This window comes from Vespula vulgaris, chromosome 10, assembly GCF_905475345.1.
Source record: "Vespula vulgaris chromosome 10, iyVesVulg1.1, whole genome shotgun sequence".
NCBI lineage: Eukaryota > Metazoa > Arthropoda > Insecta > Hymenoptera > Vespidae > Vespula > Vespula vulgaris.
In genome coordinates this window covers 4,952,566-4,969,927 of record NC_066595.1, presented here as the reverse complement: position 1 = coordinate 4,969,927, position 17,362 = coordinate 4,952,566, and the positions used below count along the sequence as shown (strand labels likewise).

The 17,362-nt window shown below is 32.4% G+C and overlaps 1 protein-coding gene across 13 annotated transcripts in view; it reads left to right on the top strand.

The window, feature by feature from the left end:
* LOC127067001 (whirlin) overlaps positions 1 to 17,362 on the top strand; it is a 73,345-nt gene that overhangs the window by 19,918 nt on the left and 36,065 nt on the right. For 7 of the 13 annotated variants that reach the window (XM_051001413.1, XM_051001417.1, XM_051001412.1 and 4 more), the window contains 3 exons: positions 2,540 to 2,890; positions 3,598 to 4,037; positions 10,401 to 10,549. In XM_051001413.1, coding sequence (XP_050857370.1) covers positions 2,568 to 2,890; positions 3,598 to 4,037; positions 10,401 to 10,549 — 912 coding nt within the window. In that variant the 5' untranslated portion in view covers positions 2,540 to 2,567. Of the gene's footprint in view, positions 1 to 2,539; positions 2,891 to 3,597; positions 4,038 to 7,071; positions 7,084 to 10,400; positions 10,550 to 17,362 lie in introns of all 13 variants that reach the window. The other 6 variants (XM_051001415.1, XM_051001418.1, XM_051001419.1 and 3 more) reach the window with 4 other exon arrangements.

Here is a 17,362-nt window from a genome sequence, read left to right as displayed (position 1 = left end):
CAAAATAATAATCTCATTTATATACATAAATTTTAGTATTAATTTAATCAAAATTTATTTACGATTGGTAATTTTGGAAGAATAAGAGAAAGAGGAAAAGGAAAGAAAAATACAAAAGAAAAACCCTCGTTTCTTTTGAAATTAAATAAAACAAAATTGATTTCATTCGAAAGATTGATCGACGATTACAACAAATTTTCATGTTTTTATTTGGAGCATAACGTAACCAGTTACATAGTCCCGTTGCGATTTAAATGTCGAATAAATGTGACATTTGTATATTCTGCACATAAATACCGTAACTCGTCAAAATACCGTAGTTATTCATGTATTTTCAATGAATGCTTTCAATGATACGGGTTTTACGAAAAAAAAAGAAATAAATGAATAAATAAATAAATAAATAAAAATAGAGGAAGAAAACATTTCTAGTGGAACTAAATGATAACGTCCAAAATGAAATTGAACGAACGGTTTTGGAACATAGATGTATATATGTGTATATATATATATATATATATATATATATATATATACACACATACACACATCTATATTACAAATAGAGTTGTATATATATATATAATCTTTTTTAAATAATATCAATCAAAATCTATTATTTAATAGAAATCTTATTGAGAACACGTTATAATAATCTTGTTATTGTATTGATTAATACAGGGAGTATTGTTGAATAAATGCGATATATATGTATATATATACAGCAAGATACAAACAGTGAGAGAGAGAGAGAGAGAGAGAGAGAGATCGATTAACATACTGCTCATAAATTAACCACAGAGTTTGAGCATTCGGTCTGCATAGGGCAGAGAACTGCGATCGATGTCTGTGGAATGAAAGCCTTTTACTGTTGAGAATTCGCATAACTTGAAAGTTCAGTATCGTAAAGGAGACCCCTTGAAAATTATTTTCCGGCATTTAACGGGAGCCTTTCTAAAAGCATGATAACGTTAGGTACGTTACTTCTCCGTTTAAATGGAGAATCGAGTTTCCGTGAGTATTTCTTTCCCTTTACCTACCTTACCACCAACCCTACGATGCGATCGAGCGTATAATCGTTTCCCGTCGCGTCGCTGACTCCATAAATCTTTTAAAAGCAAAGCTTATCGATCCAGGCGGGGACCGGCTTGACAAAATGGCCACTCGCTTGCACGGATGTTCTCCACGCTTTAATGCAACCCATCGTTTGAAACTTTTTAAACGTGACGGCTTAGATATTTTTTAACTATCGCGATGTAAATTTTTTTCGACGAACGAGTAAAAATATTAAATAAATAAATCACGTTGATAACCTTTTATAGAAAAAAGAGAAATCAATTAAGAGGAGTAATATTTGTATTTTATATCATTTTCAATTTCATATCGTTTCATTTTATATATAATTGATAATTTTATAATTTTAACAAATAATTTTTAAATTATTTAGAACGATCGAGAATGATGTAGAAAAAGCAAAAGATATAGTTACCGATGAAAGTCTATGAAGTTTTATCGACGACTTGATGATTTTTATTTTCAACATTAATATAAATTTTCTTTCGTTTGCTCAAGGACGTTCGAAGATTTTGTTAGTTCGTAATTTTTTTTTTAATGAGTAAAAATATTAAGTTGTATAGAATCGTCTTTGTGTATTTTACTTTTCACGATTGACTCTTTCATTTTTGCTAGGAAGTAAAAATTTTACATCACATTTACGTTTTCATCTTTATTCGCTGTTTTATCAAGGGTTTTCAAATGTTGTCTTTAAAAGAAAAATTTATCTTTTCTTTATAAAAATAACACATTTATTTGATAGAATGACGTATCATTTGTGTAGAAATCCTATCGCTCCTTATCCCACGGGAATATTTGGTCTTGACTAATTTATGAGAATCTCGATCGATAGCGAAGGTATCTTTGAAATTTAGGTCGTATAACCGACATTGAGAGCCGCGTAGGCGTCTTTCCGCTCTCCCCTTTACCATCTTTGTTATATCATTTTAGGGTTGCTCTCGTCGATAATTCCTTTAAACACGACTAAAGATTTTGGAAAGGATAGAATAGTGATAAAATAATCGATTTATATTCGCGAAAGGTACGCACCGATAAACGATTTTAATTTTGTGAAATTAATCGACTCGTGCGGTATAGAAAGGAAAAAAAAATTATTTATTTTATTGCATAATATATATATATAATATTCGTAAATAATATATATATATAAAATAATATTCATAAGTATAAATTGATATTCGTGTTTAATAGTATACATCCATTTTAACTACCATTATATTCGCGATATAAAATTCGCGCACAGTACATTTTTATTATGTTAGGCATGAGATATTTATCATAATAAAATTATAAACGAAAGATATCTTGAAGTTAAAAAAAAAAAAACAAAACGGGGAAAAACCTTTAATAAAATTTCAATTGAATGAGTTCGATCGTTTCGTTGAATTTTTTTTTCTTTTTCTTATGCTTGCTTTTTTTTTGTTAAAAATAGTAAATCAATTCGTCAGTTCGCTTAATTTTTCAGGTCTGACCGTTCGGAGGTGGTGTAAGGAATGGCCAGCAGTACGGAGGACTACGGCTCGGAATTGCAGGAGCTGCAATGGGGTGGTGGTAGCGGTTCTCATTTTCTACGAAATAATTCTCATTTTCTGAGAAGTGGTAGCGGAGGCTGTTACGAGGCTGAGGATCTTGAACCAAATAGCAGGCACCATGCCGGTCAACACAGAGGATATTATAGTCCGCCTGGCACCAGTTATACCATTGTCGAAAGACCACCCAGTGCTCCTCATCATCACTCCTCTCATACGACACCTTACAGGCATCGAACTCATGCGACTTCCGGTACAGGTGCTATTTCACCGGAACAAGTACTCAGGTTCGATTATATTCCAATGTAATTTATAACTTTTATCGATAGGATTTTACCATTTCGAACAGTTTCATAGGACAGTGATAATTTGAATTTATAGGGTAGGAAGAAAAAAAAAAGAGAAAGAAAAAGAATCACTTCGAGATGTCTTGTTCGAGTATTTAAAACATATTGCATATTGGTGAAAAGTAATTTCTCTTGAGATATCATATTTTGCGGACATTTTTCTGTTTTTAGAAAACAGACCGACCTTAATCTCCTAATATAATGAGATAATTACCTGTTACGGTTTATTTCGATTTAACTGAGAAAGTAACGTGGTAGGATCGTACAAAGGAGGTTAAGCGATGCGATTCTCGCTTTAGGAATCACAAAGGAATATTTCATAGTAACGAGCTTGCACGTACATAGGTAGGTATGTATTTGAAGTGGCGGTTCTGGTAGTAGAAAGCTCGTTTCCTTTGAAGTCACATACATACACATATACACATGAACGCGTTTATAAAGTGAAAAGTTCTGTTTATTTCTTTTTTTTCCCATTTTCGATTTTACTCCCTTTCGATATCTCACCCCGTTACGAATATTTTCAATGGCTTTTGAGGAAGGTTCTATTTCTGTTAGATAACATCGGGCATTGCTATAGCAATGAAAGAGAAACAAAATATTTCAATTTTAAAGTTAACCCCGAGCAATTTCATTGAACGAAATATCAGGTTGTTCGGCAACGGTGTACCGGCGGAGAGACGTCAAGGTGAACGAAGGACACCTGCCTCGAGTCCAGCCAGCGTGGCCGCCGTGAGAAGTACGAGTTCTTCTCAACAAGGTCATCAATCGTCCGGTCAACAACAATCCCAACAGCAACAACAACAGCAACAACAGCAGCAACAGCAGCAACAGCAACAGCAACAACAACAGCAACAACAGCAACAGCAACAGCAAGGTCAGCAGGTTATAGGCTCGAATCCACCAACTTCGCCAAGTTCGCAGCCTCTCAGTCTTCAGGAGCTCACCGTAAGGACAATAACCATGACGAGAGATCCACCGGACTCTCATCATGGATTTGGAATCTGCGTGAAGGGTGGCAAGGACGCAGGTGAGATCCGAAGTACCTTCAAGCTACCCCCGTCGCCGTACTTCGTGCCTCGAGAACGAGGTACTTTCGCAAACGTTTACTCTCTTCTTCTCTTTAGGTTCTCTTATTCTTATTCTTATTCGTTGTCTGCCGTCATTCTCAGCCATTGACACCGCTACCATTATTCCTTCATCTACTTACTTCCATTTTACCATTGTCCACCCCTTTCGTTGACTTTACTCTCGAACCTCGATTCTCTAACACCCTCGTTTCTGTTTCGTTATTCTCACTCTCTTTGGCTCTCTTTTAGAACATAAATAAAAATCTTGTTTTACTCTGAACTGTTTTTTCTCTGTTTCCTTTTTTCTTTCTTTCTTTCTTTTTTCCTTTCTTTTTTTTTTTTATTATATCATTACTTCGTTCCATTCCATTCGAATATCTGCTCTCTTATTCTCATATAACTTTCAGTTCTTTTTCTTTTCTTTCCTTTTTTTTTGTTCTTCTTCTTCTTCTTCTTCTTTCCTTTCCTTTATCTTCTCGTGATAACGTCGGACGTGGCGCAAAAGCTTTTCTTTTGTACGTTAAAGCGAGTAGCAATTTATGAAAATACTTTTTTAATTTTCTTCCTTTATTTCAAACTAGCTCGTACGTTTCGTTTTAACCTCTTTTACGAGCAACGGATCAACAGTCGGATCTTCATTTTTCCTTTTTCTCTTCCCTTTCCTTTCTTTTCTTTTCTCTTGTCTTGTCTTCCCTTCTGTTCTCTTATTTTACGGTATTTTTTTTTTTATAAATGTTAGTCGAGAGCAAAGAGAGAACGAGCGCGAGTCGACGAAATCCAAGAAGAGGTGGGAGAAGGTTGAAAAGAGTTAACATTTCCCGATCATTAAGCGTTTCCATTTGGCCGATGACGAACAACTTTTGCAAGAAAGAAAGAGAGAGACAGAGAGTAAGAAAGAAAGAGTGAAAAAGAGAGAGAGAGAGAGAGAGAGAGAGAGAGAGGGAGACATAATGAGAACGAGAGAACGAATGAGAAAGAGGAACTCGAGTAAGATGTGCGATTGAAACACTGAATCATTTGCTTCTCCTTCCTTCCTCTTTTTATTCCCTTTTTTCTCTTCTATTCCTTTTTCTTTTCTTTTCTTCACTTCTTTCTTTCTTACCTTTCAATTGGCAGTGAAGATTGCAAGAAACGTAGAAACTTTTATAACCGGGATCTCTTCTCCCTAAAGAAAAAGAAAAAAAAAAGAAAAAAGAGAAAAAAGAAAGGAAAGAAAACAAATATGTCTTGGTGAACTGTTAAATCGGAGAACTTTTTTCGACGAGTCGAATAACATTTTTAGTTACTTCAAGCGCGTAAAGAAAAAAAAAGGAACGTAAAAAGCTCCTTTACTCGAACAATTTACTCGAACAATTCGTAGTTGTTCCAACTCGATCGAAAGATCATATTTTTGGTTTATGATTATGTGATAGAGAGTTCAGCTCGTACGTGTCACTTAACTCGTGCAATCAACGATGCCGATTAATTAGTCCACGTTTCGATTGGTTTTGCCCATCGTGAAAGTCATTAGTCGGTGCTTTTCCACATTGACGATTCTAACGACGTGCTTTTGAAGCATTCGACGTTAGCAAGCTTTCCTACGTACTTCGATATGTCCTACGTTCATTACTTATTTTTTCAAGAAAATTTGATTGAATGATGATTGTGATATTATTTTTTATATTTAATTATTCGTCGATATACGATTTACGAAATTATTCGATATTGCAATATATTTCTTATATGAGAAAAAGAAATGTTAATCTTTTGTAGATATATTTTAATTTTTCTGTTTTAATGCAAATTAATTTCGACGAGACCAAATTTTCTGATGGGCTAACGAAAAAGAGTATGAATTGGAAAAACGTTTATGTAATATTAGAAAAGTTGATAACATAAATATCTCGCGAAATATTCTTTCTTATTTTCTCTCATTTTTTTTGAAAATCCTTATCTACATTATTCTTATGAAAATTTTCTATTCGACTTACATTTATTTGGAGCAAGCAAGCAAGCAAGCAAGCAAGCAAGCACGACCACTATTTGAAACTATGGCTAAACTTCGCAATAATGTTATATCGTACATCACAAAATTTTTAAGAGTTTAAACGGTATAAGTATGCACTTGTATTATATTCCGACTAAATCAGAAAAAGTAGAAACAAAATATTACAATTCAGCCTATATTATTTTTCACGCACGTTGTACTGTATTTGACGTATACATTATACTGTTATTATATCTGGCAAGAAAAAAAATCATGAAAAAAAATGAAATGAAATTGACATGCAATATTACAACCATAAATAAAGGACCACGATCTAGAATATATTAGCGAGTTTATCCTGTTTTTGACATAAAATTTCTTTTATATTCTTTCCGTTGGGCCCATCAGAGAATTGTCGTCGAGTATAGCGACTGGTTGATATCTGTACATTGTTTTGAAAGAACAAAAAAAAAAAAAGAGAGAGGAAAATAATAAAAAAGAAATAAAAGGAAACCAATCGAACGTGATGCAAACGATAAAGTAAAAAAGAAGCGAGGAAAGAAAAAAGAAAGAAGAAGAGATAGATAGATAGAAAAGAAAGGAATGAAAAGAAAAGTGAAACAAAAAATCGTCGATAAGGATAAACCATGTTACTAAGGTTTTCCAAGAAAGCTCCCCGATTTGCGAGTCATCAAAGCGAAAAACTTTCGAAGGATCCACGTTTGAATACGACCGGATACGCTTTCTTGAATTCGTTGAGTTTGTAGATGTTGCTTGCAGAAAAGTCATCGCACTTGAGTTTGCCTTTTAACTTTTCAAGCTTCTATTCGGCGTATCGTACGCGTGCACACATTCGAAGACGAATGAAAGCTTTTCTTTTTTTTTCTTTCATCTTTCTTCGCGGCCCAATAGCGCCAACCGAAACTCCATAGGTTGCTCTAATTCGTCAAATTTTCGTGGATCCTAACGAATGATAAACGTAAAAAAAAGAGAGGAAGGTAGTTGAGCAAGACGAAAGTATATCATTTTCATGGGATATAAGTCAATTTGCGTGTTTTTCTTTCTTGCTTTCTATTTCGCTGTACCAGATGTGCAATCAGGTAATTCATCGGTGATATGAGAGAAAATACAGTGAGAATGTGTGTGAGAGAGAGAGAGAGAGAGAGAGAGAGAGAGAGAGAACAAGAACATACCGTTTTCAAACCACCGAAAAATTCGAACGAAATCACATTTTTTCTTCTACGATGATAAAAGTTGATTTTTATTATTTTCTTTTGTATTTTTTTCGCTCGAGTTTCTGTCAGTTTAATTGTCATTGAAAAATCCATCCGTGCGAGAGAAAACGAGAGAGAGAAAAAAAGAGATAAAAATAGGTAGATAGATAAAGAGAGAGATAGAGAGATAGATAGAGAGAGAGAGAGAGAAAGAGAGAGAGAGAGAGAGACTTATTCACAGCATAGTTTGAAGTATTCGAATACGAGGTCGTTTCAATTTCCCGGTGGTTTTCGAGTATTCGATATACACTCGCGTCAGTAACGATCGATGTCGCATGAAGGTGTTATGCGCAGATCGGCCGGGCTTGAAACTAGATGGCGACTGTCGAAGAAGTGAGAGGAACGAAGCTGAAGGAAATATAAGATGGGAGGAACGCGAAGAAAAATTTTTTTTCTTGATGGTGCTCGTTTATCTCAGAAAGATCGACTTTTACTCGTTTTATTCTGTGAAATTGGTTGGATGGGAAGTGGGATCGGGGTAGAAGGGAGTTAGAAGGGTTCAAAAGATTATTAAACGTAAATCACTTTTCTTATATTTCTCTTCTCGTTTATCTTATCTGTCTATCAAAGACGAGAATCGACGAATAGAACAAAATTGTGATGACTAAATTTTATTCTTACACATATATATATATTTATTTATTTATTTATTTAGCCATACATTTACATATTTTTATCGCTTACTTATCGTAGGCTAGTTTTGATTTTGTAAACGCGTTCGAGTTCAGATTGTGAAGCTTCGATAATCGAATAGCCATGGGACGGACGTACGTCGAACGTACGATAATATCGAAGCGAAATTGAGTTGTAATGGAGTTCCCAGAGTTCCGATGACAACACGGACCGTAAATGTCAATAAATTATGATACGCGTTACATCGTTTTCGATAAACTATCCCCGTCTCTATCTGCAGAAATGCAAAACGTTGCTTTATCAGCCTTTTATACTCTTTCAAAGGAACTATTTTTATTTTTCTATAAGATTTTGTCCCTATCTACACGTTCAAACGATCACGTAGATTAAATTTTATTTATGTCGGGGCTAGCCGTTCGGGGAATAATTTTCATGGTTCATTCGATGAACTTAAACGAAGTATGTATAATGGAAATTCGATTTTCCAATTATATTCAATTTAGGTGGAATTTTTTTTTCTTTTTTCTTTTTTAGAAAGAAAACAAGTATCGATTTTTTTGTCGATTTTTATTATCAAAAACTTTTACTCTCTTTGACTTCAATGAAATTTTATTCGGATTAGTACGTATTGCTGTTGAGCAAATTATTAAATTCTCTTATTTTTCTCTCTCTACTTTTGGTCGCCATCTTATAACGTGAATTCGCCAATCATCGAAAAAAAGATCTTTTCAAACACGGAATCGAAGCATCGGCTTCTGAAATCGGCACGTTTGCATCTTTCGTTGCATGACGATTATTTTAATAATCGTGAATATGAATGTTATTAGAACAATTGCTGATTATCGATGGTGTATATAGTGATATGTCAGTGTGCACGCGCACATAGAAACTCTTATTCATTCATTGAAAATCATTTAAAGGGAAACAAGTTCTTTTAGGATCGTTCTATAATTAAATTTAATTAACAATTACAATTGAAACGTTTCATTGTCATTTTAATCGCAAATTAATTAATTACATTTTTGTATAAATGAATTATCAATGATTAGGTTTTCATTGACGTAGTTCGTCATTGATTTACATCGTGTCTATGAATAAAAAAACGATTCAATTTATTTACGTCTATCTAGGAAGTAGCTCATCAATGATTCAATGATGCATGCTCATGAATTATTTCACACTCTACGCAATTTAAGACAAGTCGTAGATCATTTATAAATTCTTTAAATATTCTGTAGATATATCGAAATAACATTGAAAATCGTGTTATTCGTAGATACATTTAAAAATCATTAAAATTATTTTTGTTATTATTAACTAATGGAAAAAGAAAAACTTGTATTTTTAATTTTTACATTGACAATGAAATATTTCAATCGTAATATCGATTATGTGTGATATAAATATCGTTTGATAATTTATTGTATGAGAGGGAAAAGAACGAACAAACGGTGAATTAGTTTGTACATTTAAAATTTGTGGATTTAACAAATCGATTGTTCTTTCTGTTTAAGAGTTAGATTAATTTATGGTATATGAGGACTTTTTCGTAACACTCAACTCGTTGATTCGAATTAGAAAAATTAATTATCGGGTGGCGTTAGTCACCCTTCGACGATTAGAGTGGAATAGAGTAGAGTATTAGACGACTTCGTTTCCTTACGAAGCGAAGTTTTCTTCGGAGAGAAACTAACGACACCGGAGTCTTTGCCATTGGCTTGATTTTTCTTTCGAAACTTCTTAATTTCAAGACTTCGGATCGCGCTCTTAATGAAGATTTTTTTTTCTTTTTTTTTCTTTTTCTCTTTTCCTGTTTTTCCTCGAATCGACCCTTTCCAGAGACTTATTTTGAAAGGGTTCATTTACGAGATAATTATAACTTTTCCGTTTTCTCGAATAAATGTCATTTGCATCATATAATAATGATTCACGATTTATTCTTATACTTAATATAAACGAAAACAATTTAATTCATTTATTGCACTAGCACGATGAAAGATCGACACTTTCATTCTTTTCTTTTTTTTCTTCTTATTCTTCTTCGTACGTATAATTGTAATATTCTTACGTTTTTCTGCATGTTTCCATTTAAGTGTATTTACAATAAATATATGTATGTAGTATGTATATTAAATTTTATACACATATACTTGCACACACACATATATATTTCGATATTGACAACAATGTTCATGCATTTGCATATTCGATCTTTCTTCGATTTCTATTTTCACATTCTATATACACGAGATCTTTCTACTCATGCCAAATGCAAATGACAAAACAAAACTGCGAGGAGATTAGGTGATGAATAAAAAGAAAAAATAAATAAATAAACGAAACGAAAAAATAGAAAAAAATAAAAGTAGAGTACTTAAGTTGAATCCAAGTTTCAAATTCAAATAAATCACGAAATGTATCGGAAAATAAATATTACGACATGGGTAGAAAATTTGAGCACGCACCGTTCGCGGAACAGTAGCTTGGCAACTTTTTAGTCTGATGGAAAGTCTGCGAATTGTTCTCAGGGGTGGGTGTCTATATCTCGAGAGTGGAAGAAGGTTCAGTGGCCGAGCGAGCTGGACTCAGGCCAGGGGACACCATTTTAGAGGTGAATGGCACACCCTTTCATGCGGTGACCCACGAGGAGGCCCTCAAAGTGAGTTCAATTTCTTGTTTATCCTCAACGATCTCGTATTTCTCTTCCTCTTGAAAATTATCATCATCATCATCATCGTCATCATCATCGTTAGGATTATCATCATCATAATCATCATTGAACTTGTTTTCGAAATTTTTTGTCCAAACATTTTCTAACGCGTTTAAAAATATTTCAAACGTTTTAAATTATCCATATCTATTGAGAAACGTATACATATATATGTACATATATGTGTGTACATGTATCTATGTATACGTAAGAATGTATCATTGGAAAGGCTGAAAAATATTGTCCATTAGCCGACTCAGGTCGAGCTTGCAGTTTTCTACGTATGAAATATGATCGATGACCTTGCGGATAAAAAATATATGTAGGTATAGCCGAGCTTGGAAGCACTGAAATGGTTTTAACTCTCTCGACGTCTCGTTATCGCGAATGATTTGTCCATCGTTCGTATATGCATTATGCAAGTTCATATATTACAAGATAGCTTGTTATCTACATATGAAAAGTTACCTATCATTTAGTGTACTTTTCGGATTGCCACATTAATTATATGTTGAATCTTGTTTTATTCAACGTTACGTTAACGATGGTATATTAAAGTTGTATATATGAATGAACTTGAACATACGAGTTAAATAAACATTTTATCGTTTAATAGTTTAGAGAATTTATAAATCGACCGTATAAATTATTCGATGTTACATCAAAATTCATCGATTCGCAATCGATTACAAACGATCCAATTAAAAGTCGACTGTAAATTAACTCGTATACGAACTCATCGAACGGATATTTATGATCAACCTTAGAAGGTCTATCGATCGTAGGTGTCATCGAATAAGATTCGTTTCGATCGAAAATATCGAATAAAACGTAGATAGTACTTACTTATTTATATAGTATAGAAGAGATTATCTCGACATTAATATTTTCATTGATAATTTCTTAATCGATCCGATCGATTTTTCATTGATGGAGAATCATTATCGACTCGAGTATTATTTAGATAAAAATCCATAATAATCATTTCGAAGGAGTTAGATCGATTAAAGTCGATAGAATAGATGATATTCTTTTTCGAAGGGAAAAAACTTTGCTAAAATTGATAATCGATTATTAAAACGAAGAAGAGGAGCAGAAGGAAAAGATTAAATATTAAAGATAACGAGTTGTCCTTGACGCGTGGACCGGATCGATGATAGATAGATAGATAGATAGATAGATAGATAGCTGTTATGTATCTATATGGAAAGAGGGTAAAAAATATCTATTTAGAAGAATCGAAAGGGAAACGGATAGCTGACGAAGATCGAAAGAAATGTACATAGCTCGGAGCTATGCCATTCGTCTAATATTTCCTAACTGTAAAACGTTACGGTACAATGTGCGATGGTTATCACTGTACCTCCCGATAACAGCTCGTCATCATACTTTCCATAGTAGCTCGCTTAGTTTCGAGACAAAAGATTCTCGACAATGGCCCATCAGGATATCAGAGGGACTACCTTGATATAAAGAGAGCACGAGGCGTTAGCTTCGGGATCTACCAAAAAGAGCTAACGGTGGGATACTTCTTGGATATGCGCTAAATCCTCCTAATGCTACTTCTAATCCTACGCTGTATTTCGCTACGTCGATCCTACCTCTTTGCCTGGCTACTATTCTTTTGTATTAAGCCTTTTCTCTTTCTCTTTCTCTTTCTCTTTCTATTTCTCTTTCTCTTTCTCTTTCTCTTTCTCTTTCTCCTTTTCTCTCTCACTCTTTCTTTTTTTTCAAAAATCCTTTAAAACTAGCAAGAGTAGTTTGATCTTTTCTTTTTTCCTCTCTTTTCTTTTCTCTCTCGATCATAGTTATCGTATCAACGCGATAAATTTCAAAATTTTTTTAACTTAGAAATTAATCGAATTAGGGATTTTTTATTAAGAGACATATTGCATGAGAGATTAATTATTTCAATTAGGAATTAATATTTTTTTTTGAATTAAGAACAAATTCTACTCTACATCTTTCAATAAGAATTATCTTAATGTTTCTTATTCTTCATTCGATAGATTTTTTATATTTAATTATATATGTATATATTTTTTTTTTTTGGAAGCAAGTTATTATCGACGAATACATCTATGCGAATTTAACAGAAACGGAATTTAACAGTACTTTTAATACTTTTACGACGAATCAGAAGTAGATCAGACTCAGTTTTCCTCGTTTTTATAATATTTTCTCCGTTCTTCTATATATTGACTTTCTAAATCAGGAAAAATCGTCAGAATTGATTACCTGCCGTTGATTCAATCTGACAATTCTATTTTTTCTTTTGTGTGACAATGACACTTTCTCTTTTTCCAATTCATTATTTTTAATATCATAATTATCGTGATTGTATAATACTCGAACTATATCAGAATGATTTTGTAATCCAAAACGTTTCGTTGTCGAGAAGGAGGATATATATATATATATATATATATATATATATATATATATATATTCAAACTATAAAAAGAATATACGAGTAAGATTTATTATGAAACTTTTCTTAGGAAGAAACTGCACTTTTGCAACGGACAAGTTACTAAAGCTTGTTATTTATTCGATAGATCTTTTTTTTTCTTCTTCTTAGACCATTAGAGTTCCTCTCTTTCCCTCTTTTTCTCAAATTTCTTATTGTTCCATCTTATATTTTTTCTTTCTTTTCTGCGACGAGTTTAAATTAACATTTCAATTTATTTTCTTAACATCTCGAATGACGTTAGTTATTTGTACCACAAAATTATATTTACATAGTCATTAGAATCGTAAAATAAACTTCATTTTTTTAAGGAATGTTTTTTTTATAATCTATCTTCTTAAAGCTCGTAAATATGCTGACGATCATAAAATATTCTTAAAAGGTCAACAATCGTTAAAATAGAATTGCATTGATCGGTTCGTAAATGATAGAAAATGATTAAAAAATTCTCATTTTTAATAGGATTTAATAGCTTATAACGTGATAGTCTATGTAAGAAGACTTTACCTCTATATCTATAGAAATTTATTCGCTGCTGGTTGTATCGATCGTAAAAGAGGACAAAACCTCGTCCTTCGTGGTTTACGTCAAAGAGATAGGCGTTTGCGACGGCCATCGTACGAGCGAAGAAAGATAGTTAGTCATTAATTATCTTAACGTGGTAATGCTCGAAGTTCGAAGCTATTGATCGAAGGTATCGATTCATTCATTTCACGATAAAATTAATCCATCGTGAGAATGTGTTAGAAGCGAGTCAATTTATAGCCTCGACTATCTCGAAATAATAAGAATAATAATAGTAATAAAAAATAAATAAGAACACATACAATTCGTTGTAATACTCATATAAAATTCATCAAACATTAGAGAAAATTAAAAAATATAGACATATATATATATATATATATATATATATATATATATATCATTAATAAAAGAGTTCAAGAAACAATAGAAACAAATAAGATCATTACGATCATTTTTTGAATCTCCTAAAATTATAGTCTTAATCCAAAATCAAGAGTCTTAATTTACTAAATCATAGGAATAAAAAATCTTAATAACGTTAGATATAATCGATCTAATAAATAAATAAATAATAATCGAGAAATTTGATCAAGGACGTTTCCCGAAAATAAATTCTGCGAAAATCGGTCTGCAGTTAGTGGGTAAAAGAAAAAAGAAATAATAACAATAATAAAAGTAATAATAACAAGAGAATAAAAACACTAGAGATACACGCGTAGATCGCACGTAAACATATAAAATGATCTCCCTTTCTTATCACCTTTCATGTTATACATATGTATACATATGTAAATAAAAGAATCATCATTGTGTCGGTATCGTTGTATTGTATCGTTTCGTTGAAAACGGCTAGCTAGGTCTTATCCATGCGTTGTTGTTTTTCTTTTTTTCTTTGTTTTTCTATCCGAGTTTATCGATCGACGTTAAACGACGAGGAAGACACGGAAGGAAATAGAGGATTAAATTGCTCGGCTTGTCGTTAAGAGTAACGGTGGTAACGGCAGCCAGTTATTCCATAATGGCTTGTAGACGTTTCAAGATAGCACGATCGAGACGAATCCTGGAAGGAGAAGGAAATATAAGAAGGAATATAGGCCGATACGCATAAGGAAACCCTCGTAGAGACGCGTAAACGAGCGTCGTCCTCTATCTTTCGTCGTCATTCTACTTTATTTTCTCCCTCATCCTCCTTCCTGGCTTCTCATCCTCTCACACTAACACCACCATTCACCATCCACCATCCACTATCTACTATCCACCATCCACTGTCCACCCCCATGTTTTTTTTTCCTTTCTTCGTCCTCTTCTTCCTTCTTCCGTTGAAACTTCTTTGCGACATCCTGGCGCCAGTCTTTCAGGCGCCCTTCTTCGCCAAAGCACTATCATTTATTTTCCCTTATTGTTAAAGGGTGTGTCGAAGCTACCGTCTTGATAATCCTACGAGGATATTCTTTACAATTCGTATTAACTAATTTTACTTCGTATTTTTTTTTTTTTTTTTTTGAGAAATCATGATGGATCAGTTCTTTTTTTTTCGTTTTTTTTTCTATGGATATCATGTAATCAAACGACACGTATTTTTGGATCAAGTGCGATCACATTTTTTTCTTTTTACTTTTTAGGAAAGCGTAGAAAATGTATTAGTTTTGTAATATTTTGTATAGAATTGAATGAAAATCTATATTATTGTATATATAAAATTATAATTGATCCATCTGTTTATTATAATTTTACAAAAATAAGTTTTAAGGAATCAATTATATTTGTAATATAGTTTGATTATTCTTTTTAAAAGTAAGGTTGGATATTAATTATAACTGTCTAGACAAATTCATTAATAGATAGTTTACGTATCACTACAATGGAATACGAAATCACTTAAATACATGCGTATGTATCTATGTATTTAGATTCGATTTAGAGCAAGTAATCAACTCGTCTTTATACTCTAACACGATCTTAAGAGATGTTATCTATAATACCAGGATTCAAATTGGTACGAGCTGAAATAACTTCGACCCTTCTACGATAATCGAAGATTATATTTTTTAAATTAATTTTCACGTTTTTGTCTTTTTTCTTTTATATAGCTACATCTATATATTTCATTTCATCGAAGATAAATTATTTTTATTTACGAAGTAATTTAGAAAAGTATAAAATGCAAAGCTATAATGATTTATTTATTTAACGATTTAAAATATTTTTTCATCACATAATCGAAATTTTATTCTAATCGATGTGAATATGAAAATGACTTCATTAACATATTTATAATCGATTGAAATGAAACAGAATCTAAGTATGGATAGTTTCACGTGTATACGTGTATGCATATGTGTGTGTTCAGTATAAGAAGGCCGAAATTTGATGCGACTTTGTCGATTTACACGCGATATTAAAGATAACTTTTAGCTTCTAAATAAGTAAGTACGTTGAATGGAGATGTCGAGATTTATGATAACGAAACTTGTACTTAATTTCGTGAATTATTTAATTAATTGTCATATTTAATAGTTCCTTTTCGATATATTTCATGTTCGAATCGATAAATTTCTTTCTTTTTTACGAAACATTGAATTTACAATACTTCATTTCTTTACTTTAAAAAAAAAGATCTATAGATCTGCATAGGTAGATTTATATATATGTAAAAAGAGAACAGAAGATAGCTTTGCATCAAATTAAATCTACTCTTTACAAACGTAGATACGTTTTTATCGTATTCGTATCAATATTTGATATCATGCATGCATGGGGCCGTATCGTAAATGTGTCGTAAATTATAACGTAGTTATATCGAAGTGTTTACATGAAATCGTTGATATTATTATAGAGATCGATGAAGCTAATAAATAAATAAATTAATTAATAAAATAAGAAAGATAATTAAAAGAAAAAAAGAAAAAAAGAAGAGAGTTAAAAATATTACGATGCTACGAAAGGAGTCGTCATCTTTTCATTCATTAGTATGTCGAGAGAAATATTAAAAATGTTCGAGAGAATAAAATTTCTATTAATGTAAGGTGGTTTATTACATGGGAGACGGTGATTAAGCATCGTTACGATCGTATAATTACGACGTCGTCTTATTAAAGTCGGTCGTGAGTTATTATCATTTTTTGCAAGATATCATCGTTAGCTCTGTCAAATGGTGGTTGTCTGACAACGCTAGTAATAAGTAGTTGGATTCGTTCGAATATAAATAATTATTTACGAAGGAAACGTAAATACGTGTAAGTACGTATGCGTGTATAAAAGATAATAATCGAATTTTCGAATGACCTAGTAATGATCGTTCGGACAATGTATCTACTTCTTTATAATGGAATCTTTTGAATAATTTATATATCCGCTTAAGGTCATACTCGACACGCGATTTCGATCCTAAAAGAAATCGATCATACGGAAGTCCAAATTTATAACACGATCACGAGCATTTTCCTTTATGACGTAAAGCTTAGCCAGGAAATCGATCGTTTCCTTCTTTGAATTCATAAAGGCCATCCCATCGTTTTTACTTTCTTTATGAATCGTTTCTCTCAACGTTCTCAACCATTTATTTATCGATCGATTTAACACGATTCTTTACTCTTTTCTTATAATTTTTTTTTCTTCCTCTCTTCTTCCTTTTTTATCCTTCTTTCTTTTCTTTCTTTTCTTCTCACGCTCGATTTAAGATCATCGTTCTATCGACTTAGTCGTACGAAAAATTTATCGTATATAATGGATTACTGTAATATATAATGCGGTTACTATCATTA